Source organism: Melospiza georgiana, chromosome 1 (genome assembly GCF_028018845.1).
Source record: "Melospiza georgiana isolate bMelGeo1 chromosome 1, bMelGeo1.pri, whole genome shotgun sequence".
NCBI classification, from domain to species: Eukaryota; Metazoa; Chordata; class Aves; order Passeriformes; family Passerellidae; genus Melospiza; species Melospiza georgiana.
Genome location: NC_080430.1, coordinates 81,441,151 through 81,466,894, shown reverse-complemented (window position 1 = coordinate 81,466,894; position 25,744 = coordinate 81,441,151). Strand labels below are relative to the sequence as shown.

At 35.0% G+C, this 25,744-nt stretch overlaps 1 protein-coding gene across 1 annotated transcript in view; it reads right to left on the bottom strand.

Annotated features, from left to right (window-relative positions):
• DNAH5 (dynein axonemal heavy chain 5) overlaps positions 1 to 25,744 on the bottom strand; it is a 134,011-nt gene that overhangs the window by 57,273 nt on the left and 50,994 nt on the right. The window contains exons 20-42 of the mRNA XM_058023017.1: positions 24,949 to 25,139; positions 24,768 to 24,867; positions 23,359 to 23,495; positions 21,831 to 22,032; positions 20,692 to 20,927; positions 19,266 to 19,484; positions 18,479 to 18,541; positions 17,307 to 17,545; positions 16,270 to 16,510; positions 15,613 to 15,812; positions 14,632 to 14,785; positions 13,805 to 13,968; positions 12,981 to 13,137; positions 11,750 to 11,962; positions 10,752 to 10,976; positions 9,337 to 9,509; positions 8,057 to 8,235; positions 6,264 to 6,451; positions 5,501 to 5,695; positions 4,701 to 4,835; positions 3,877 to 3,984; positions 3,051 to 3,204; positions 1,270 to 1,416 (exon numbers count right to left, since the gene is read on the bottom strand). Coding sequence (XP_057879000.1) covers positions 1,270 to 1,416; positions 3,051 to 3,204; positions 3,877 to 3,984; positions 4,701 to 4,835; positions 5,501 to 5,695; positions 6,264 to 6,451; positions 8,057 to 8,235; positions 9,337 to 9,509; positions 10,752 to 10,976; positions 11,750 to 11,962; positions 12,981 to 13,137; positions 13,805 to 13,968; positions 14,632 to 14,785; positions 15,613 to 15,812; positions 16,270 to 16,510; positions 17,307 to 17,545; positions 18,479 to 18,541; positions 19,266 to 19,484; positions 20,692 to 20,927; positions 21,831 to 22,032; positions 23,359 to 23,495; positions 24,768 to 24,867; positions 24,949 to 25,139 — 4,020 coding nt within the window. The remainder of the gene's footprint in view (positions 1 to 1,269; positions 1,417 to 3,050; positions 3,205 to 3,876; positions 3,985 to 4,700; positions 4,836 to 5,500; positions 5,696 to 6,263; positions 6,452 to 8,056; positions 8,236 to 9,336; positions 9,510 to 10,751; positions 10,977 to 11,749; positions 11,963 to 12,980; positions 13,138 to 13,804; positions 13,969 to 14,631; positions 14,786 to 15,612; positions 15,813 to 16,269; positions 16,511 to 17,306; positions 17,546 to 18,478; positions 18,542 to 19,265; positions 19,485 to 20,691; positions 20,928 to 21,830; positions 22,033 to 23,358; positions 23,496 to 24,767; positions 24,868 to 24,948; positions 25,140 to 25,744) is intronic.

Genomic DNA, 25,744 nt, shown 5'->3' with positions numbered 1-25,744 from the left:
ATTTTCTATTTTAAAAGTATCTGTATTTCTCAAGACTGAGAATTTTTATATTAAATAGTGCAACAAGTGTTAGGATTTTCTTTTACTTTTTCTTCTAAGGCATAAGGAAAAGATCACATACTGATTCCAGACAAAAAAAAAGGAAGCAATAATAAAGCAAGAGTCTAGTAGCATCAAACCCTCAAGGGCACACATTTAGTTAAAATAACAGCCTAAGAATATATGTCAGCATAACTTTATGCAGAAATTGGCTGCCTAAATAGAATTATCTAGTGCCATTTGAGATGGACTAGCATATGTGAAGGGCTAGCTGTTATGACACAACTGGTTCCTTTTAATATGGCAGGTAGAGAACAAGTAGAAATCCTGACAGCATCAAAATTTTTATAGGATACCACTAATGGGGCAACAGACTTTTACCTTCCATTTTCCTTCCATCTGAGGGCCTAATATACAAAAGAAAGAATATGCAGTGAAGTAGTATTTGTTTTACTACACTGTTTGAACACAAAGCATTTAGAATACAGACTGTAAAAGGGACAGAAGTTCTTCCAGCAATTTTCTAATGCTTCCATATAAGAAAAAAAAACCCTGTTACTGTGCTTTATAAAGTTTTCCTGAAGCTTTTTCTTTTCTGAGGATTTTTCTTGTTTTATTTTGAATGGAAGCCTTTTACATTATACCTGTATTAGGTCTGGCTGAGCTGGATTTCCTTTCCCCATAGCAGCCCTAAACAGTGCTGTGCTCTGCATTGGTGGCTGGAAAGGTGCTGATAACACATCAGTGTTTTGGGTACTGCTGAGCAGCACTGGCACAGCGTCAGCTCTGTCTCTCAATATTCCCCACATCAAGGGGCTGGGCTTGAGTAAGACCCTGGGAAGGGACACAACCAGGTCAGCTGACCCAAAATATCCAAAGAGATATTACATGCCATATGACATCTGCTCAGATATAAAAGCTAAGGAAAGGAAGAGGGGGGGCATCTGTTGTTTACAGTGTTTGCTTTCTGGAGTAACCTCTCTGTGTGCTGTAGCCCTGCTTCCTGGGAAGTGACTGAACATCGCTTGCTGATGGGAAGTTGAGAATAATCATTTTTCTTCTCTTTCCTTGTGCTTATGCAAATTTTTGCTTTTACTTTAGTAAACTGCTTTATCTCAACCTGTGAGTTGTTTTCTGTTTATTTCTCTCCCCTGCCCAGTTGGATAAAGGAGCTGTAGTGCAACTTGGTGAACCATCTGGAGTCCAGACAAGGTCAACCCACCACAATACCTTTCTTTGCTTTTAAAGTTTTTCTCCAGAGCGCTGAAAATATTCCATCTGTCCAATCATTTGTTGCCACATCAAGGCGTCCAAACATTTGTGGAGCAGTTATAGCTTTAGGATTCATTCTCATTTCACGATGAGGCTGTCCACAATCTATGAAGGCAGACCACCAGTTAGTTTTTACATTTCTTTTTAGAGGTAAGAGAACTTTGACAAACTCAAACTCATTACACCCAAGTATATGCTTTAATATGCATCATAATTATAAGGACATCTGTATTTGAAAAACTTCTCTTGCTATACAAAATTCATTAATTGGAGACATCAAAAAAAGTAAAATGAAGTTCTGAAACTTTTGAATATTCAATTCACATTTCATAGCTTCATTTGGAACAGAAAAGCAGCAAGATGAAATTTATTCAAGGTTTAGCTTAATATTTTGAAGGCCTATCAAACAATAGTGCTTTAAAACATTTGGTTTGGATGCACATTTTTAAAACCCAATGAATAAATACCAGATGGATGATTGATTATTCTGCCCTTCTGTGCACTTGCCTACATCTTAGAACAGATAAAACATTGGCATATTCTTGTGAATTCTCTTGCACAGACAAATTCTAACTAGCCATATCATGACGACATAACCTTCATTTTTTATCTTGTTAGCAACAGCTTAAAAACTACAATGCTGGACATCTTAAAAAAAACCCAATATTAAAGCATAACAAGGAGCCAGTAGTAAAATGTTGAAAGAAAGAGCTGAAAAAATTACTTATTTTAAACTAACTTCATTATAATCAGATTTCACTAACATGTAAGATAAAAGCCTGCCAGATCATGCATTTTAACGTTTCATGAGGTTGTGTGAGAAGATCAGCTTTGAAAAAAGTAGTGAGGTGACTTTATCTTGGTAGTAGTTCACATCTCAGTGCTAGAAAAAAAGATAGGAAAACTGTGCAATGCAACTTTGTTCTTTCTGGATTTTTCCCTAAATGGAACAATCGTTTCCATTGCAATGTAGAGCTTACAGTGTTTCTTAAACACAGCACATTACTACATGTATAAGAGTTGGTGAACTATTTTTAAACTATTTTTTACAGAAATTATTCACTTCTGAAAAATCATATAAGCAACTTGTGAAATGGGTAACACAAGCTTACCTCAAAAGATATGTTTTTCTCCCCAAGCTATGACCTTTTATTTTAATAAGATCTAGCAGACATTCTTCAACTAATATATTTGTTTAGAAGTACAGATGAAAAAAAAAAAAAAAAAAAAACACCCAAAAAAAAAAACCACAGTCTTCAAGCCTCCAGCCAGGACACAAAATTAACACAACCAAAGACTTTTTTCCCCTGTCTAAACCAGGAATTTATTGTTGTAAAACCAGTTATTTTATATTGCAAAGTCCCTGTCTTATGCACTGTGTTCAAAAAGACATAAATACTTCTGATTAGCAAAAGGTTCCAGCATTACCTCAGCAAAACTCAGGAGATGCTTTAATCTGAGCTGCCTGCCTAGACTGTATTCCTCTTTCTTAATCTATCTAGAATAAGAACTTCTCATAAAAGTATGATAATATAGACAAAAGGACATGAAGCACATGGTTTTTAATGTCAGATATTTCTAAGCTACTTGAATAATTAGAATCTCAACATACAAACTCATTCTCCCAGTAATATATTCTCACAGAGAAGCAATTGAGGCTTTCTGAAAAGAAACAATGGGGCTTAAAGTTCACAGTGTAACAGTTCAGTAACAGTTTACAATATATGGACTAACATTACCTGTCATTGCTTTCATTAAGGTGTGGATGCAGGTAGTTTTTCCTGCACCACTAGGTCCTAGTGTCATCAATCCATGCCTTACTCTCTGGGTTTCAAAAAGCTGGATAACTTTCAGTTTCCAAGGAGGATGACAAACAAGACCAGATTCCTCCACCTAAGAGACAGTGACAGAAAACCAAATTACTATTATTTTAGGGCACAAAATATATTTTGATGCCTTTAGACATAGACAGATAGAGAGATATTGATATATCATCAACAGATTATTATACTCTTTGTAAAGGCTTTGTGTATGTTAAAAAAACTTGGGAAAAGGAGATATATTTGGTATTCAAATATGTACTGAGAAAAATAAGGTAAACCAGACTCTATGTACATTATAATCTATTAGATATACCTATAATATATATATATACACATTATATTTTTAAGTTGGCCCTACTGAAGTATTACAAACACCTAATGGGAAATTAAATAAAAGAGATGCAATTTTAAGTAAATCTTTTCTCAAAATAATATTCTAATTTTCAGGACTTTAGATAAATAATAAATCCTGGGTGACATAAGGCAAGCTCATATACATGCACTTTTCAAATTGGACCCCAGTAACCATGACTCAGGAAAATCACAGGACACTATAATCTCAATCCAGTGACCTGAAGAATAAGCTTAATAATACTGTGCCAGTGGTAAAGATTTATGAAAAAGTTTAAATAGTAAAATAGAATATTGCCAGCTTGATAGACTCCACAAGAATTTACTTAGATGTCACTTCATGACAATTATACCAATTATACCAGAGCAACAAAATCATGAGAAACATCACCTGTTTGTCAATGGCTGCTTCAAGTTCAGGATAGCCTGCTTTATCAAGCTGGATATCTGGAAACAGATCTTCAATTAAACTCAGAAATAAGGGTTCATCTTCGTCAATCTAATGAAAATCAGGGAAAACAAAAATCCACAAAGACTAAAACCAGTTCAATTTATCAGCTTTAGAAAGAACAATCCCTAAGCCCTGAAGACCTAAATAAATGCTTGAGAACATAAGGAACAATCTATATTATCCTCTAGGTGCTAAACATTAGAAGGACACAGCAGAAATAGATCATGTGATGCTTCCATTTGTCAAAATGAATCACTAACATGCAGACTGAATTTCTTACAGTAGATTTTAGCAATGACATTTAGAAAATTTTATTTGGTAAAAAAAAAAAAAAAAAAAAAAAAAGAGAGTATGTATCACAGCAACAGAGGAGGGTTTTTAGCTATTTAGACAGGTGAAATGGTACTCATTACTATGAATAACAGATTCTTTCAAAAGAGTGACTAAATACTTAAGCACAAGTTTCTTAAGAAGTTACTGCACAGACATCTACTTACTTCTAACAGTAGCAGGAAAAATGAGTAAAAAAACTGTGAACAATTCAAGGTTAAGTCCAGGTAGAAAGTCAAGCAACAGAAAGCTCACTCCCTCCTCAGTCCCACACAGGTACTAACAGAAATTTATCTCCCTCCCAGCTAAAATGTTCCACTCAGAGAATGAAACATTTTCAAGCTAGCTTCAGTGTAAAGGTCACATACAATCTTCTAGAGATCACGTAGCTCCAAAGTGCAGTTTAAATTATTTATCAGGTCCTCAGAACTTACCAATTTAGACAGGTTCATATCTCTCAGAACACGCATGACGATGGTAGATTCAGTATCTGTGGGATTTGCTCTTTTTGCTGCTCCCAGCGTACGCAGCACAGACAATATATTCCGCAAGCCAAAATCATAATGCACCTAGAAGATATGTGAAGTTTGGGAAGATTTTCCCCAAGTTAATAGGGATGAAATAGTTCTTATTTACTATTTAGGCATGGATGAATATGTAGGAGAAGTGGTACATGTGTTTCAAATGCCTCCAAACACCCACCAACTATTCTTTGGCTGTATGACAATAGGCAAATTCACTTTCCAAATCTGCTACCATCTATTAAAATCTAAGATGTGACAGAAAAAAAAATTTAATCATAAGTCATTTAATCAAGACAGAGTTCCCAAGGACTATTAAGAAATACTTTATCAGTATTATTTTGAATTCTCTGTGGCCCTTGGAAGCTGAGAAATATCTGTACAAGCACAGGCAGCACAAACCAAATGCCTCTCAACCCACTCTGTAAGATCAACAAAGGCTATAATTAATCTTATTTGACTCAGCCATCACCATGCACTAAAGCTAAATCTTAATAATAAGTGGCAATCTGCATGAAAGCCCCATCCTTGCACCGACAACCTGCAGCAGGAGTTAATCACCCAGGACAGCAGAGGGCTGCATTACTAAACTGCAAGTGTCTCTTAGCTTACTTAGTGAGCATGAACTTTTCCTTATTCTTCACACAAATATTTTGTGATTTCACAGAGTTTTTCCCTAAAATAATCAGGTTGCATCATATGAGTGTAATCACCTGCTTTGACAGCTGTTCTTCACACAGCTTGTACAGTGTAAAGAATTTCCTTGCCAACACAACATTATCAATGAAACCACAACTGGCCAATTTAACACGAATTATGATCTGACGATCAGGAACCATCATAGCCACGGAACGGAAATTGATCTTCAAGTTTTCAGGAAGTTCTTGCCGTCCAGCATATCCTGGATTCTGGAGAGGAAAAACAGGTGTTGAAGTTGAATGTACCTTGCACAAACAGAAGAATCAGCAAACAAATATACCATCTTGGTAGTAAAAATAATTCACTGGCTTTAAGTCAAATGTCAAAATTAATTGCCATGCAGACTCACCACCATATCTCTACAGAATTTTTGCCTCTTTTATACCCATGAGACATGAAAAATAAGCATTTCAAATCTGAGTTTGTCTTATAGGTCTTATTTTTACTGGCTACTCCTACCTATATCTTTATGGCAATTTCTCTGTAATTGTAGCAAAAAACATACTTTGGGAACCAGAATTTGGCATGTAGAAGCAATCTGAAATTGAGATAACTTGTATTTATGCCTGCAAATAAGATGCCTGTGTTTTTTAGTTGCATGTACTTGATGCTATTGAAACAAGACACCATAAACTGTTTTTGCAGCAATGCTCAATGATCTCAAACTGTCAGTGAGTTAGTTCTAAGAACTGAATGATGTAAGAGTTAGCAAGTACCAAGTTAGACTTGATTATTGTACAGTCCTCACTGGTATATTAGAACTTACTAAATACTTACCATAGTAAGAAAGATGCCAAATTCTGGGTTCATTTCTACATTGTCTCCATCAGTAAAAACAAATCTTTTTTTACGTTTCTTCTTACATGTCAACACGATTGCTATTTGCTGTGCAGCTACTGAGAGCACTGGTAAATCAATACGATTGAATTCATCAAAGCAACCCCAGGAGCCAGACTGAGCCAGACCTTCAAAGAGAAAAGCAATTAAGCATATAACCATGATGTTTTTTAAACCTTTTTTGGTTCAATTCACAAGCCAAAAATTATGTTAATCTATCTCAGGGTGGGGGTGGGGGGAGGGGGGGAGGGAAGGCAAGGGACAGAAGTGTTTATTTTTGAGGGTTGGGAAAGGAACAAAGAGAAGAATTTTAATTCCTTTTCAAGTAAGAAATACAAACTCACAAAGTCCTTAAGATTTTCTAGCATATTATGTTCTTTGATTTTTTTTTCTCTTTTTCTTATATCTTAAATGTTTTCCTGTCCCTCTTTACCCCCTAAAGAAAAATTCCTTCAGTAATTCTATGAAAATGTGACAAGTTGTCAACAGCTTATTGGACATATTAAAATGAACAGTACAGTTGCATCAAGAAGCTGGAGGTCAGTCTATTCCAGAACTGTATTTTTACTTGGATTTTGTGGGAAAAACAAAACAAAATCATAGATACAGTCCCTTGCAACAACACAATAATCAAGAATTTCCATTTGGTCTCTAATTTGACATCTGTCATGACTAACAGGTATAAATTTCAGATGCTTAAAAAATGTCATCTGCACCTAAGATCAGTGAGCTCTGCCAATTGTTTTTAGCATATCTAGGATGAACCCATGCATTTCCTTCTACTGATAGAAACTTCAATATTTGAATGAGACAAAACACTGAAATCAAAACTCAGCACATCCCACCAGGTCAGCAATAAATTTCATAGCATTTTCTCTTCACAGCAGCAGTTCTCCTTCTGACTTTAAGTCATTTTAAGTGACCTTATCTATCCTTTCATAAATTGTGTCATGTTTTCATAGCATTTCTATTTACTGAAGACAGTGTTCCAACTGTATTTTATACATATAAAAAGATATTAATTACTTGCATTATTTAAAAGGCTGAAATTATCTGCCTGTTGTGTTTCAACCTTGTTTCATGGAGATGTCCTCTTATCCTTTGAAACTTTCATGTAGTTCCTAAAATATCTCAGAATATAAAGGACTGACTTATAAAGGACTTATGAAGATCAACAAATAGAACTGCTGACTCCTTAAAGGTGTATCTAAAATTTAAACCATATATAAAAGATCATTTTATAATTACTATTTAGACACTAACAGGCTTGAGACCCAAATGACTTCCTTGGAGAGCTTGCTCCAGTGCTTGACCACACTCTCAGTGAATACCTAGCTTGAATTTCACCCATGCAGCTTCAAGCCATTCCCCCATCAGACACCAGAGAGATCAGCACCTCCATCTCCACTCACCCTCATGAGGAAGTTATAAACAGCAAAGAGGGTACCCCTCAGTCTCTCAAAGCAAAACAAACATAGTATACTCAGCTGTTCCTCTTAAGTCATGTCCTCTAGTTCTTTCACCATCTTTTTTGCTGTCATTTGGATATATTCCAGAATTTTTATATGTTGTTGTATTGTTGACTCCAGAACTGCAGAGCACTTGAGATGAGGCCACTCCAAAGCTGAGTACAGTGGGTCACTTTCTCTGCCCGGTTAGTTACACTGTGCTTGGTGCACGCAAGAAAACAATTGACTGTTTGGCCAACAGCTTACCTTTGGTCCACATCTTACCTTTGAAGATCCTCCCAAGTCCTCGGAAGTCCATCTGGTCTGAACAGTTGAAGACCACTACATATTTTCCAAGGCACCGTCCCATATCTTTCACGGTTTCAGTTTTTCCAGTTCCTGCAGGTCCCACAGGTGCTCCACCCATGTTCATGCCCAATGCTTGAGCCAAAGTGATGTAACATCTAAAAGGCAACAATCAATCAAGGTGCAGCAGAGGGATTTCTGTATAGTGCTAGAGGAACTTATGCAAGGTCTGATTTAAAGAAGGAAAGGGAAGCGCTGAAATGATAGTCCACTAATTACAATTTAGATCAGTAAGGACAAAACCCCTTCACTCGGTTTCTGATGCAGGGAATATTAAGGTTCATTTCATCACACATAAAGTGAAAGAACAGATAATCCTCAATTATCAGTAACCTGAAAGATCACAAGAAAGGAAGAAAGAAGTTACAGAGATGCTGCCTAATCTTAGTTTTAATAGCTTGGATACTGAGTTATTTTGTCTGGAGTAGCTTTGAAACACATTATACTGTGGAGTACAATAATGAAAGATATCTAACCTTTCCTTTCTTGTCCATCTTTGAAATTTGATCATGCAGTACATCCCATTTTCATAAATGAAACATCTATGCATAATGCAGCAAAACACCAGCTAATAATTATATATCAAGACTAGCTTTAGAATTTTTTGTATGGAATAGTTAAAAAAAAAAAAAACCACAACCAACCAAACAATGGCTTGATTTTGCCAATGATAGGTTATAAAGCATTCTTTGTGCTATTTGAGTTAGGCAGGTAGATCTCTCTGTTAATAGGATTGGAATTCTTTCAACATCTTTTTTTATCAAAGATCTCCAAACTACTGCAGCTGAATAAAAATTGCTTTCCTGTCTGTTCTTTCTTAGCTCTTATCATTAGCTTGTCTGTAAACACCTACTTTTGTCCTGTATCTCTACATATTTTATCTGTTGGATATATCAGATCCTCAGATATGTTGGCTTCATGCACATAAGAATGAATGTCACTTACATTATGTGACCTTCAGGACACATATGGGGACCAGTGCAAGTATGTGGGAGAAAAAAAGTCGGACATTATTCACATTAAAAGGCACAGAAACAAAAAATATTTAAGCATTCCATACGAAAGTACTGACTTTGACAAGACTGTGAAGGATAAACTCTGCAGAGATCAATGTGCATCCAACAGGAATGACAAAATTGCTCTTGTAAAAGCTGAGGTTTGGCAGCAAAGAATAAAGGAATAAAATTAGTCTTTTTCACCTGTCTGTAAGAGGTGTTATGACAAGCCTGTCAGTACAGCCCAAGAATTCATTCTGGTATGTGAAGCTCACATCAGTGATCTTAATCACCATTTTATCAGAGTCTTCATTAAAATAAAATCTACATTGTTTCAGCCACTCAAAGTCCGTAGGGCTCTTGATATGCATGCAGCACTAAGAGAGGGAAGACAAGGCTGTGGCATTCATGGTTAACATTTACTTTCACATTTATATTATGTCATCTAAGTAGCAGATTCAAAGGCAACACTGCAAATATAGTAAAATATAGTAGATAGTGGAGAATATATCTGGATTTTTACCACAAAAATTGTAATACATTATTGTTCAATCGCATACTTAGGCAGAGGAACTTCAGACTTTAGACGAGTGTGTCAAAAGTCTAAATACAAATTAGCAGTCCATAAGCCTCAAACAACAGTAATTTCAGTTTAACTTTAAAATTGCCATTCCTTTTAGGCCTCTCTACCTCTTTACTTTTACATGAGTCAGAAGTACATAATGTGATTTCATGAACTGCTATGAGAATTGTATGAAACCACATGCATATTGAGAAAAAAGATATTTCATGGCAGTGTCATGGTGCTAATTCTATCTAAGGAATGCAACAGAACTGAGAATAAGTCACAGTTGCTCTATCAAACATTAAAACAGGATTTAAAAAATAGTTTCGTTTGTATCTAAAAACTACACTTTACATAAAATGATCATACTAGAAACAAATTATTCTATAATTAAAAGATAAATACCTGCCTATTAATAATGGACCAAAACTAAATAATTCTTTTCTTGGACAGCTTAATTTCAGAATCAGCTCCAGGACTTCCCATAGGTAAAAGGGCATGCTAGCTTTAAGTTTGATCAAACTAAATGCATTTTCCTTATTTCAGCATCCTGTGTCAGCATGAGAAGTTGTAAAGTGAATTTAAAAATTCCTAAGTAATAATTATGTATGCTATTGAAATTAGAACAGAGAGAATACTAGCTTCAACCTTTTTCCTGTACTATAGCTCTATATTCATTTAATTGACTTGTAGAAATTCATTATGCAGTCCAGAAAAAGGAAAATTGCTTCCAACAAATGTATGAGGAAAAAGAAGTCCCTAACTGATCATGCTACAGAGGCACTATTAACTTTAGTGGACCAACATGAAACATAAAATACTGCTACTGCTTGGGGAGAGGAAAACCCACTGAATTACTTAAAAGTAATTAAGACTTGATTGAAGCAGCATCTGCACTTTTATAATATTCCATCCACATAATCATTAGAGTAATGAAATTAAATGTTTATCTTATGAGGCAGGAGTTCATAGGTATCATAGTATTTTTTTATCATTTCACATTGTATTATGTGAAAAACTACTTGTAATTAATTTTTTATTTTTTAATACTTACAAGACCATCAAAAATGTCCCTCTGATGCACATGAACAGTGATTAATGTCTCGTATTTAACTCGCTCAAATGGACTAAGGTCTTTTGTTGTCATATCTATCAACATGTTCAGAAGATCCAGGAAAAACTGGTTTGTCTTACGCATAACTTTTTTATCCTGCTTGGCAAGAGTCAAAGCTTCTTCTGAGTCTCTTGTCCAAATCATTTGGATCCCCAATAACCCAACCTTAGGAAACACAGAAGTATATGCTTCATAATTTTTTCTCTTTCACCTAAAATGTTCATTCACAGACACAGAAAAACTAAAGAAATTTTTCTCCTACTATATATATAAAATTACTTTCCATGGATTCATGGAAACAGAGGTCATGTTTTGTGTATCCAGCTGCATTCTTAAATGCAAATTTAAGCCTGTATCTCAGTCTTGTAGATACTGCCAACAGTGTATTGCTTATACAACTGCTCAGTATAATATACAGTATATATAAAAATATCATATGTAACAAATATACTTTATATAAATAATAACTAGCCAGTGAATAATTACTGCTTCATTTTGAAATATTTTTAGAATAATTCACAAAGTCTTTATTCCATCTCCAACATTCCTGATCGCAAGGGAAGCTTCTACTAAAATAATTTTCCCTCAACAACACCCTCAGTTTCAAATCTTTAGCAATACATTGCATTATCCTGAATATATGAACAAACATACAATTTTGCTACTTTTCTTCCAGCAGTCAAGTATTAAGCTTGTAAAAAATAGTATTAACTTCATTATATTAATTTATTGCATTCAGCTTCCTTTTTAAACAGGAGCTTTATGGTAAGTGATCTTCTTTTGGGTTCAGCTATGTGAAGCTGAAACTTAAAAGATTGAGATGATTCAAATAAAATTAAATGCTAGTTTTGTATTTAGCACTGGCAGCAACTTTGAATGCAAAGAAAAAACTGAAAAATATCTGGAAATAATCTTCATTCATTTAGCAATGATATTACCTGGGCTGGATAAGTAGAAAGAAATTCAGTAATCTCGAAACTCGTTTCCTGGATGTCCATAGCTGCCTGGCGAATAACTTGGTGCAGTGATAGCTGGGATTCCTTCAACAGAGAGCTGAGCCAAACTTCCACATTACCTTCAGCCATTACAGGTCTAGTCAGCTCTACAGTCTCACCCTCTCGTGAACTAATTGACAGTATACGATCATATATCTAGTAAAAGAAAAAATATCTTGTGTTTATAGATACATTATTTTACAATAATTCATATTTTCCTGCAATCACTCCATTACACTGATTTAAGCAACTAATGAATTATATCAACTTGTTCAATGAAACGTAAAGACTATTAAATCATTATTTTGCTATGCAGAAAGGCTTTGAACAAAACACTGTCATGAACAAGGAGACAAAACCTAATATATTGACAATTCCTGAATCTCACTTAAGTTTCGGAGGCAATCCTGTGCCATGTGCTCTAGGATGACCCTGCTTGAGCAGGGAGGCTGGACCAGACTACCCACTGTGGACTCTTCCAACCTGCCCCATTTTGTGATTCTGTAACAACATCCACTTTCCGGTCACAATAAAGAAAGCCTTCCCCCCTTATTGGTGGGTCAACAGCCTAACAAAATTTACAGCCTTACAATCAAAAACAATGAAAACAGAAAAGTTAAGGAACATGGACAATCAAAGGAATTTCAAAAGCACGGGGATGTAATTAGTTTCTAAGAAAATGCATACCTAAGGAGAAAATGTTGCTATCTGTTCTTGTAAAAGGTGTAAGAAAAGTGTTCTTAAAACATTGTGTGTGAAGGTGCAGTGAGGGCAAGTCAGAAACAGTAGAGACAGTATATACACTTTTCCTTACAATCAAAACATGAATGGAAAAATACAAATACAGGCAATGTAAAGACTGCAAGCTTGTAAAGACTCAAAAGCTTATTTGAGAGGTAGCCACAGAAAAAAAAGTTCAGTACATGGATGGATTTCTCTGAAATTTAAGCACTGGTGTAAATTTTTGTTTTGCTATTCTACATGAAGTTTTCCTACATCATGGATGAGGATATGAAACAATTCTTAAATGAAGAAAGCCTACTCAGCATCAAATAGTTAGTGAATAAAGTAAAACAGCAGAATGCCTTATGCAACCAAGTAGCTCTCTAATTTAGCAAGTATGACACATTGTTAATGTGAAGGAATGCAACACCAAGGCGTGCGCAGTACATACCCTTTCATGGAACCTGACAGTTTTGATGTTGTCAAACACATTCAGCAGATGTGCCTGTATATTGTGAGAGTTGGATGCCTGGCCAAGAATTTCTAAGAGAGCGGGATCTGACACGAAGAAGAATCGTGGAAATAGCAGGCGCTTTTTCTCCAGGTACCTGCATTTTTTAAAAATTGGTAGAGAAGCCGGGAGGGAGTAGATGGTAAGTGATTTGGGTTGATTTCTACATCCTTTCCTCTTTAAAGGTGATGTTTCTCACAATTTATTATACAATTTTTAGCTGTAGCAATAACAAATTTTATGCATCATACATTCATGTTAAGCATCTGCTTTAAAGCTACTCTCTTATTATCAGAAATCATTTCATGCAAAACTTTTATTATTTGCTATAATCTAAACACCAGTAAAAAGAAAAGAAACTAAACTGAAATAAAATATTTTTACATTAACTCTTTTACTTGCTGTTTACATCTCTCAAGCTGAATGTCTCCCAGATCTTGTAAAAAAGATCTGTGAAAGGTGTGAATGGGACACACAAATCTAGACTGCCTTCTGGATCGAAACTAGACTGAAACCAGCTTGGTTCCAACGGAGATAGAAAGTGAGTGACACCTTAGCCACAAATGAAATACTTATCTATGAGCTGGTTTCTTTGGAGGTGTTATATTATTCTGCTAACTTGTCTGCTCAGCTCAACTGCATTCACAGTAGAATAAGAACATGATCTTTCAAAGTTCATGGGAGAGTACTTGAGCAATTGCTCTTTCCCCAGTTACACAATGCACAACCATCTGGCCAAGAACATGGTCTCGTAGTAATATTACCCTGTGAGCGATTTCTGACAGATTTCAAGCTGCTCCAGTAAATGTGGCAATAATTGTCCCATTATTTCATCTCCAACACAGCACTGAACAACATTGGGTGTTTCATGAGCTCGGGTCATGATCCTTACCCAGGATTTATCAATGTTAGAGAAACGCTTTGCTTCCTGTTGAAACACAACAGTGAATGTGGAATGGAAGAAATGGAGGAGGGAAGAGAGAAGAGGGAAAAGGCACCTGCTTCCAGAACCAGCACCCAGTAATCTCAACAGCAATCTTCTCACTAGTAATCATATGTCTACTAGAAATATTTCAGCTTAGACACAATTCTTTCAGCTTACACAATAGAGCTTATTTTATACTTGGCTGTCAAGGCTGCTATGTACTTTCTCTTACATTTCTAGAGAAAAAGACAGAAAACTCATTATACTTGAATTGGAGCTTCAAAGCCAAAGATTTTTTTTTCTAAAACTAAAGTTCATTCTTAATTTGAAAAGCCATGCAGGAAAGTTTAAGATAAGGATTCCTAGGTACTACTATGCTAGTGGTAGGTAATACTACAGAAGGCTACTACTAGGCACAATGTTTAAATACATATTAGTTAACTGCTTTATAATCTGGAAATCAAAAGATCAAACAGATGACATGACTTTCTTATTCTTTGTCACACCATGTCTTCCACTGGCACTGCTTACCCGACTTCCTACCAAGTTCAGTTTTGTTAAATACTAAAAGAGATTAAACTAATTTTACTGCATCTATGACATCACAGTACAGTTTTATTCTTTAAATTTTTATAAGAAAACTGAAAAAAAGGCATGTCTAGAAACCTTTGGAAGCTGTCTTGCTATATCACCACCAATAAAAACAGCTTCTAAATAAATCCACAAGTTCTGCACAGTCAGCCAGTTCTCAATTATATCCGTTGTGTTGGAAAGATAGTGCACCCATTTCTGAATCTGTGTCTTGAATGGTGTATTGTATCTACAATTAAAAAAAAAAAAAAAAAAAAAAAAAAAAAACAAAACAGAAAACAGGCATTTCTTTATTTCAAGAAAAAAACCAAGAATCTTGAAAGGCAGCATATAAGTCACAGGATGAGGGCTAGTTTTTATGCTTAAAATTTTTCAATTGAAAGTATAAAAACTTAATTCAGCTAGTTGGCAGCTCTAAATCCAATCAGCTCCAACTTGCTGCTGTGTACACAAGGTGCATAGCACAGCTCTGACGCAACAGGAGTAGGGCGGGAGCAAAACTACAATTTCACTCTAAGGTAAAGGGACTACTCAAGATCCTGAAAGCTGTAAACTCAGAGTTCCTGAACTCTCCTAAACTCCTGCTTTTGAGCATCTGCCTGACGATCGGGTTCTGTGTTCCTTATTTATCTGTGTATTTTGGCATGTGAAACCAGACAAACTGAAGCTCACTCTAATTGGGATTTTCAACACCTTTGGCATGAAGCAATGACCTATCATAGGGGCAGAGTAGCAGTGCCTGTCACACCCACAGTATGCCTGCCATAGCCAGGCAGTGTTCCCTCTTGTGCCTCCACTTTCTTGCATCAATGAAAACTTTTCAGCTGTTCATTCAGGAAATCCAAGCTGCAGCTACATGTTTTCAAAAGAACTTATTGGGGAAGTAAACTAGATACAGTAAGAACTAGCCCATGAACAGTTCAAGGAAAAGCAAGCTCTTAGGTTTTATCTAGATGTTTATTTACCTTCATTTCTGTGATAGATTTGTTCACTAAAACAAAGACTTTTACTAATATTTTTATCTCTCCCCCCATTCCCTCCCCCCTTTCCTGTTACCTGTTACTCATGAGAGAACCAAGAATCATCAAGCTGTCCTCCAGGGTAGCAATTGTTTCTGATGTGCTGTCACCTCTTAAAAGAAGCTCCCCACGAGTTTTAAAGTTTGCAAAGTTAAACATCTTGTTATCCCATTCAGCTATCACTTGTTTTAACTTCTGCTCAATGTCTCTCTCCTTCACAGCACAGGTGCAGATATCCTTTTAAATAAACAGATATCAAAACAAAATATGAATCCCTCAAGTCCCTGGTATATGAATCTAGCTCCTATTTCCTTTAACACTAGGAAACATTAAGCTCATGAGCAACTATTTAGAGGAAAGGTCTACAGATATACAAACACCATAGATAATAATCTGTATACAACATCCCAGTTTAATCAACGCTGAGGGGGGGAATAAAATAATAATATAGTGATTATTTTTCATAATTTTAATGTCACAATGCAAGGTACCCTGACAAATGGCATGACTTATAAAAAAAGAAGTTGAAACCATGATATATTTGTGTCATAATTTTATACAAAAACCTGAAGTGATTATCCATGTCTCTGTTCTTTCTACAGAAATGTTTTGATTTCTTTCTTGCTTCTGATACTCCTATACTATACAAGCAAATTGTTGGTTTCATGTTTCCATATTTCTTCCTCCACAATACCTCTATTTCCTCTTTATATCTTAATAGTGGAGCTTCCATTACATTCCTCAGTTTGAATGTTTCACTCTCCACATCAAATCTGTGTTCAGTGAGATCCATAATCTGCTTCCAGTGCCGAGGCATCATTGCTTTACTTGACATGTGCTCAAGCAATGGGCAACATTCACTGAAGTCCTCTATGGTCTTCTTTAGGTCAAGGAAAGGCTGCCATTCCTTTACAGCACGAGGGAGCTTACGGCACCTACTTGGAGATAAAGCAAGCCTTTTCAAAAAGTTTCAAATACTTGTTCTTTAAAGCCACAGCATTTGGTTTTAACAGGAGAACACATACCTTCCTAATTAAGGTTACCTTTAATTTGGAGTTTCTGCATGTGCTTCTCCATGTGACAAAATCTGTTTCCAGTCTATTTCAATAACTGATAGCTAGATAGTCAGCTACAGCCTCCCTTTAATGAGTGTAGGTGCATAATTTTAATAACTGCGCAGGTGATCTTCAAAACCGGTTGAAATGTTCTACATCTTGATTTTATCTTTTGGTGAGACTGATGTATGCACTGCTCTGAGCTCTAGAAAAACCCTGTTCCCCAGGGTTAAATTCTTTAAATTTTTTTATTCCTGGTTTGATGAAAAGTTCAGCTTCCATGTGTATGCAATATAACCCATTTTGTAGAAAAACTATTCAGCGATTCACTAACTTGCTATTGACATCTAGCATAAATCTATCTCTCATGAACAATATTACAAGAAAAAGGTGAAACTTTCCTTCATACAAAATAAATAACAATTTCAACATCTATTCCAAGCTTATTAAAAAAGGTAGCCAAGAATCTGTCTAAGGAATAATAATGCTCAGCATTTAGAATCTAAATTTTCCTTGATTTTATGACATTGGTAATGGATATATTTTTCAATTTAAATCCACATTTTTCATGCCTCACTAAATAAATACATGCTCATATATTATTATTGGTGCTAACCAATTATAATCATATTCAAGAAGTACTTTAGGCAACTTTAACACAGCAGCAGTTTCTCACCTGTTCTGAAATTCCATAAGTTCACTGTTAATTTTTTCAATGTCTAATTCCAACCAAAGAATATCATAGTAGCCACTGATGGTGTCAATGACACTGTTATATAGATTATAGAGTTTCTGCAGCAGATTTAGTTGCTTCTTTATTTCAAGCAGTTGAGGACACTGAGTAACTGGCAAACCAAAAAGATCCTCTCCACCTGCACAAGTAATATATTTCCGAAAGAGATTATCACATCGATTCTAAGAAAGAAAAAGAAAAAAGTTAAATAAAATAACTAAATAATAATAAATTATAAAAAAGCTAATAAAAATTACTAAATATTCAAGATCTGAAATGATTATTAGAGCTGAATTAGAAAATGAAATAAAAAAAGAAAATAAAATCTAGGAAATAATAGAAAGATATAGAGAGATAGTAACAGCTTACACTGTCAACAGCTTTGTCAACAATTTTCTTGAGAAAAGCAACTTTTATTTAGCTTGGAGGCACATCTTTAGAAGCTGACAGGAAAACCATTTACTTCATGTGGCACAGTGACAGAACAATAAATGCTAAGACTGCACTTGAAAGAGGTGAAGCATGACACACAAAGAAATAAAAAGATGGATACACCAAATTCTACCTCTCCAAGTATTCTGTGCAAATCTTATTGACTGCTGAAGGAAGAATTACTACCATTAAAGCAGCAAAGAAAAACATAATTTAATTGTCAACTGCAATATAACTCAGGGAACATAGTAGGAAGTCAAATGAATAGCAGTATGGGAAAAGCAGAAGCATTAAAAGTTGTTATTGCAGGAATAGACACTAATAATGATACAGACTTCAACCACAGAAAAATAAACACAGTAATGAACACAAGAATAGCCTATAGCCAAATACACTAAACCTGTGGGAAGGCTCTCATCAGAATATTGTATCTAGCAATCACTCCTCATTATCTGTGCAGCTCCTAAAAAATGTTGACTCCTAAAAAATTTTAGATTTTAACAGTATTCCTTGCAAATGCAGAGAAAAATTCCAACATAGCTTGCACTGAGACAAAACAGACTTTGCCAAATGAGTAACCTTATCTATCAATGAAAGTTCATTCAACTACTGAGATTCCTTTTCAGAGCCTTTATGTGTTGGCTCACTTGTAGTATTAGCTAATGTCTTAAAATTAACAGCACCTGGAATATAGTAAGCCTGTCATTGGCTTCCTGAGGTGTTAAACCAACCACCATTGGCCCATTCTAAAAGGAAAACAAAAAAGACATCAATTTAGAGGATGAGAATAGCCACAACCTATTTCTAATCAACACTTTATAAATGCTAACCTCAAACACTTTTGCAGCCTCCAGATCCCCTCCCCAGATCAGATATCAACTGAACCAAGGGATGACAGTTAACCTTCTAGAACAAACACTTTTTTTAAACAGATTTTAAAAAATCAAATAAGGCAATTAATTGCATTTTTAATGTAGAAATTTTTCATCACACTGCAAAAGCTAGGAAATCATAGCTCATTTTTTGAGAAAAAGTCAACATCACTTAAATGATGACACAAGATTAGTTCACCTTCGCTCATTCTAATGAAAAAGAATGTGACAGCCTAAGTCGCTTGTACATATATCAGAAAGAAAGAAGAGTTTTCTGATTAGCTAATATAGCTAATTAGCTAACATAGCTAATCATTAATCCTAGTCTTCACATTTGTTCATAATAACTAGATGCTTTTCAAAAACCTTAAATATCTCAATTCTTAATTTTTAAGAACTGATTACCAGCATTACTTACATCAGTCATATACAAAACATTAATCAAACCTGTCCTGAACTGAAACCCAAACACCATCTTAACAAGAATAAACCTATTCAACAGTAGAGGCCCATCCTATTATTTAGTCAAATCCAAAAACTTTTCCATGTTCCCATCGCTCTGAAAAAATTTGTCCAATACAATAAAATAAACACTTGCCTGATCATAGTCTGAGTAGAACTGTGCACAGTCTTCAGTAAAAATCTTCACAGCATTAATAAGCTCTCCTTTGAAGTTTGGCTGCAAAGCAATGAGCTCATCCTGCACTTCATTGGCACGGATTAGCAGTTTTTCCCAAGTGTAGCGCAACGTGTCCACCTTCTCTGTCTCTTCCTTGGCAACAAGAAGATCATATTTGCTCAACATAGCATAGGATTCCTGCCAGAAATTTGGATCAAGACACATAAAATGTCAACTTCACTTAACTTTGTAAACATATGGAAAACATATATTTAAAATGCTAAAATTTAAAATTTTTAAGAATGAAGAATGATTGGTTAGAAAAAGAAATTCTGTTCTTCTTGCATAGCCATTATCAAAATTGGGCAGACCAATACCAAACTGGAAGAAATATCTGCATTTTTTTTCTCACAGCATTGATTTCAGCTTGCACCACCAACATATGAACATACTACATAGTGAAAACCCTTGGTGAATTTTCACTAAAACACAACTGACATTCATGTTCTATAAATTAGGACAGGGTAGGGTAGCAATAAACCTGTGGCATTTTTGTTTAAAAATTTTTGTATGAAGTGAAATTATTTCCATTCATTCTTTCCAGTTTGATCAAATTGTAGCCAAATTTCAAAAATGGAAATGTAACTATCTGTCTACAACACTGTGTGGAAAATATGCCAACTTCCCTTTCAAAACTGAAGCATCACTTCCTGTGCTTCAGAACCCAAGGCTCCTGCCTGCAGAATTGGAAGCTTATGGGCAATCAGGATCATGAATATGTCAGGAATCATGAACATGTCCTTAGGAAAAAGAATTCTACTGAAAAATCAAAGGTGCATTTTGCCATATTATAGCATTCTTAAATAAACACTCTGGTCAGAAATGCAGAGAAAGAGTTACCATCTGTTTTTAAGCCTGCCATTTGTCAGATGTTCAATAAATTCATTCTATCACATTCACTTTTTTTTATGAAGTCAGCTGCTTGTGTTTATTTTAACTTATACAACTGATAAAAGCAATCAATCACGTGTACTCTGCTTATCATTAGATTTTTACTCTTCTTAAGGCTTAGCTAAAAAAAAAAAAAAATTAGGAATCTCATTCCTTTTTATACACAGATTTCTCCCACAAAGAAAAGATTTCTTGCATTAAATACCTGTATTGTCATCTTCCTCTTACCCATATCATTCAATTTCTACACTGTTCACTAAACCACATCTCACCTCAGCAAGTTTACATTTGCCCAAATCAGAATTTCACACAAAAAGGTTTACAGGAACACAACAAGCTCATCACTCAACATTCAACACATATTAAATCGTACATTTTCAAAGTTCATTGTTAACCCAGAAAATAACAGCTCTCTTGAAACAGTACCCATACATGCAAAATTTCCACTAGCTACCTCAATGGGGCCAATTTGAGAGTCAATAGAGATCTGTAGTTCTCTGATCTCTTTTAAAGCTGACATGGCTATTCTGATATCATCCAGGTCCGTGATGCTGCGACTTAACTTCTTGCCAGTTTCCTCTATAAAAGTCAAAATTGCTTCCATCTGTGTTCTGTACTTCTTATTGCAATGACACCCCAGCAAAGTCATCCAGGCTTTGGTTTCTGATCTCAGTGCTAGCTTCAGATCAGCTAAAATATTGAACAATTAATAGATATTAGATACTGTAAATATTTTTCAAGATGCACTTCCAATCTTTTTAATTACATTTGTTCTCTTCAGTGCCAGTTCTGGTTTTTCAGTCTAACCCTTCACATACAGAGATGATGAAATCACATGGACACCTTGAAGTGGCTTATAAAATTGCTTGCAATTCACTATTGCTTTCCTCCTATTCTTCTCAGAATTTATCATCTTTTCTACTGGAAAGATCATCTAAAAACATTGAACAATTAATATATATTAGATATCATAGATTTTTTCCAGGATGTACCTACTGGAAAGAGGAGAATGTGGTCTCCATACTCATCATCTTGCTCATTTACCATTATACAAACTTCTGTCCTATACATCATTAATGAATTGATTAATATTCTCATCAAAGCCTAAATTTTTTTCAAAAATTAATCTCTAAAAAAAAATAACTTGGGGAGGAAATTAGGAGTCTAAATATGAAAGTTGAAGAAACAAAGTTTGATCATAGCACTGGTGAAATTGTTAGATAGCAGAGGACTCAGCTGTCTCACTGCATGCAGCTGAGTAAGGAGAAAAGTAACATAAATTTATCATCTTACTCCCTTGAAATATGTGCCCCTGGGAATCAGTGACACAAGGATGGGCACACATCTACCATCTACTATCCACCCCATAAGTGAGCAGACATATCCAGGTGAGGTAATAAACTCCAGCTGAGCCTCACAGATATTCTTTTGTTAGTGTTTTGTTTGCAGCATTTACAGCCAAAACAGCAAATAGCCCTTCTCTCTCCCTTCCTCCTTTCCATTTTAATCTAGTTCACCCATCCAATACTGTCACATCTCTCCTTCCTACTGGAGTCAGAAAGTACACGTCTCTGGAGAAAATCTGAACTCTACCAGTGCACAGGGCAATAGCTCCCACGCAGATGTATTCAGGCTCAGAACTGATTTTCAGGTCCAGGTCTTGGAAATGCAGAATTTCAGATTCAAACTCATAGAGTGATGGGTTTCCCTCCATTAATTTATTAATGGTTTCCTCCTTGTCCCTCTGCCATATATGGTGGTAACAACTAAAACTCTCCAAAGCTGTAAGAACTTCCTGAAAGACATTTAAAAGTTCAAAGGAAGATTCTCAGCATCATGTATATAGCATGCATATAATTTCTTAGCAGCTGCTCACTAGAGTAACTACAAACTCCATAGTGGAGCAGGCTGAATCATCTCACTAAACAAATGGTTGCTGATAAATTTATGCTAAAGCAAGTTCCATTACTGATCACACAGAGTGCCAGAAACCCTATGTTCATCACATCAAATTTGTCAGATTAGTTTAAACATTTGCCAATTAAGTGAATCTTCAGTCAATAAAATCATTAGAATCAGTAGGAAGTAAAGTTTAAAACTAGGATACAGTACACTTGTCCTTCCCTGCCATTTCTTAAGCTAGAAACTGAAACCTGAGCTACAGGGCCCACCATAACAAGAAAAATTCATTCTGAAATAATGAAGCTATGAGACAATTTTTTTAACATTAATTTTTACGCTCAATTCAGGTCTCTTTGATTTGAATATCATTTAATGAGTGTGAAAGAGAAGCATTCTTTTGGTTCTCAGGAGTTCAGAAAAATGTGAGAAAGTTAAACCATCACCACATCTAATTAAACAAGTAAATGAGAAATGAGTGCTACAAAAAATAATCCACATCATGACTTATGATAAATATAGTACATGCAGGCATTTAAAGCTGGCTAAATGATAAAAGTTTATGGTATTACAAAATACAAAATACCAAAATACCATGATAACTATCCACCATTATCAACTAGTCAGCAGCAGTCTGGTAGTTATATTTTAGTAGCACTGAAGTTACAAAGTTAAAGATTTTCACATAGCAAGACCCTTAAAAGACTGGACCAGCCCCAGAAGAAACTGATGCAAAGCTCTCTAAAGAAATACAATTTATTAAAGAGTGCATAGAATAAGAACAAGGCAAAGAAATTATGCATATCCTTTAAAATATATCCTAACCTACACTAGCAAACCCTACATAGCACTTCACAAATGCCAATCTGACAGTTAATTTTCCTCTAAAAACCTTCATACCCTCTTTGTAATGTGGTCAGAAATCATGCTGGCTTCATTAGCTACACATAACACAACTACACTTAGAGTTTTTTATGATGTTTTAATTTATGCAATATTAAAAACCTCATCTCTTGGAACAGAGCACACTTAATCCATGTTACACTTTTAAAGCATATTTGCAAATTTTCAGCCACATATTTTCTATCCACCATGCTAAACTTTTTCATTATTACATTTAATTACAGCTTTAAATGCCTACCCTTATTACCCAAGAATACTAAAACTAACACATTAATATCCCTTGAATAGTGATATTAAATTAACATCTCAACTGTCTTACCCCTTTTGTAGAATTGATGGCACTGCTGAGTAAAGACACTAACTTAATAATTTCTTTGTTCTCTGAAACATGCTTGAAGTAGTTCTGGCTTTCTGCAGTATCAGATGAACTGAGTGATGCTGCATCTGATCCACTATCTATAAAAGAAGATTCAAATATAGAAGTAGGCTTAAGACAGACATACTGGTTAGGAGAAGTGAATTCCTACAGACAAAACCGAATGACATATTTTTTCAATGAGCATGCATTTTAAAGTTGAGTGTTCTTAAAGGCAACTTGAAATCAAGGAGGCCAACACAAATTCATAAACATCTCAGTTTTAGTAAAATTGTTCCATCTAGGTACCCTGTCAAATTTGGAACAAGTTCCACACCAATCTTGCAAACAGAATCTTTCCTCTTCTCTTCTCCCTCAAGGTTTATGCTCTATGCTTCATCTAAGTGATTCATCTATATATCAGCATTTGCTTACTTTGCTCACTTACAGCACTAAGCATTTTTATTTTCTGAAATACCCCACAACTGACAATTTGAAATACAAATTAACTCTGAGAAGATGACCATAATCAGTCCACAAAAGGAATAAAGGTTTAAAAAGTCCATCACTTAGCAAATATCCACAAGTTTGACTTTATCATAAATTTTTATTTCATCTCTTGCAAGCCAAATTCTTAGTTTTGAAAGACTAATTCAACTTCTTAACCAGTTCTAGTATTACTGTCCTACTTTTTAGGTGCATAAGAGAGGCTAACATAAAAGGACTCAAATGTATTTTCTAAGTATCTCAGGTACAATGTAGAGCAATTAACTCTGCTTCATTTTAAACCTTCAGAGAAGAAAAACCCAGTGAAAGATACAATCTTGAATTTCCTTGAACTAATGACTTCATCAACCTAATATCTGGTCACAGAACAGAATAATGAAAATCCTTTTAGAAATTCTACTTTATTCAATCTTTTACACAATCCTCTTTACACCAATATTGCAATTTACATAGGCATTGTTATTCAATACCAGGTATTGTGAAAGTTCTTCTTAAAGGGTAAGCACAAGTTCTAAGATGCCATTTGAACATGCCAAATTACAACCACACTGGCAAATCATGAAAGATTATTCTGTAGCAAAATGACTATAACTGAAACCAATATAAATGCTATTACCAAAGCATTAAAACTCTTCAAGAAGCCCAAAAAATCCCCTTACTCAAATCCACAGAAGGACAAGTGGCAAACCTGCCTTCTAATGAGAAAGAGGTTTCTTCTCTGAGGCAATTTTAAATCTATGAGGTTGTTTAAAATCTATCAAGTCTACTGTTTTTGATGTATTTTGTAATTAATACCTTCCAATACATTCTGTATAAATCACATTTACCTAACATTCAAATTTAGTGATTTCAGAGTTTATCATTACCATGGATGCTGTTCTTTCCAGTCTGTTTCTTTCCATCATCAGGATCGCTGTCTCTGCTCCCACACCGCAACAGAATAACTTTTCTCTCTAACACTTTCTCCTGAAGAGAAAATAATGCTTATTTTTTATTTGCAGTAGTTTCACACCATTAGTTCTAAGTAAGGCTGTAAAAGACACCAACCTTGGATATTCTCTCCTTACTCCAATGTTGAACTCCTGTCATTACTTTCACAATACTATCTACAGCTTTATTAAGTGTCTGCTGTACCTCATCCAAAGAGGGTGTCATGATGATAGTAGGGATAGATAGGTTAATATTAGTCCTAATTATAGGATAAGCACCTTTTTTCTTCTTAGACATACTGTGATTTTCTAAATAAAAGACAAAAACAGGAGACAAAAACAAAAGGCTGTTCATATTTTTTTCAAGACATCAAACTAGGCATTGTTTTGATACAAACCAATAAATATATCTCTTAATGTAGAGTATTGAGTGTAATTTCTGAAGGGAAAAAGAATTCCTGAGTAATTTATAAGATGTACTGCAAAACTCCACAGCAGCATAAGTAAGTGCAAAGCTATTTTTCTCCATGAAGCTCCTCTTCAACTTACTCTGTAAAGCTAAATTCTGTTTAGCACACAATTTTGATGTCTGGCTGGTACTCCCAGTAAGCATATTAAATTGGGCACAGAACCTCCTTAGAATCTCATACTATTGTATGCCTTATAAACTGTAGAGACCAAAGTCAACTGCCCTTATCTTCATTTCTTAAAGGCATGCGACAATAAACACTTCAAAAGTGTTCCATCACCATGCATGGAAATATCTGAAGGCAATTAGTAAGAGAAAAAAGACCTCTCTATTTTTTTTTACACAGTTTTATGTAAAAAGTAAGGTCAAACAGATCTTGTCAAGTTACCAAGGTCTTAATTTGTCAGGTTAATAATTGATAACTTTTAAGTGGTAACTTATCAAG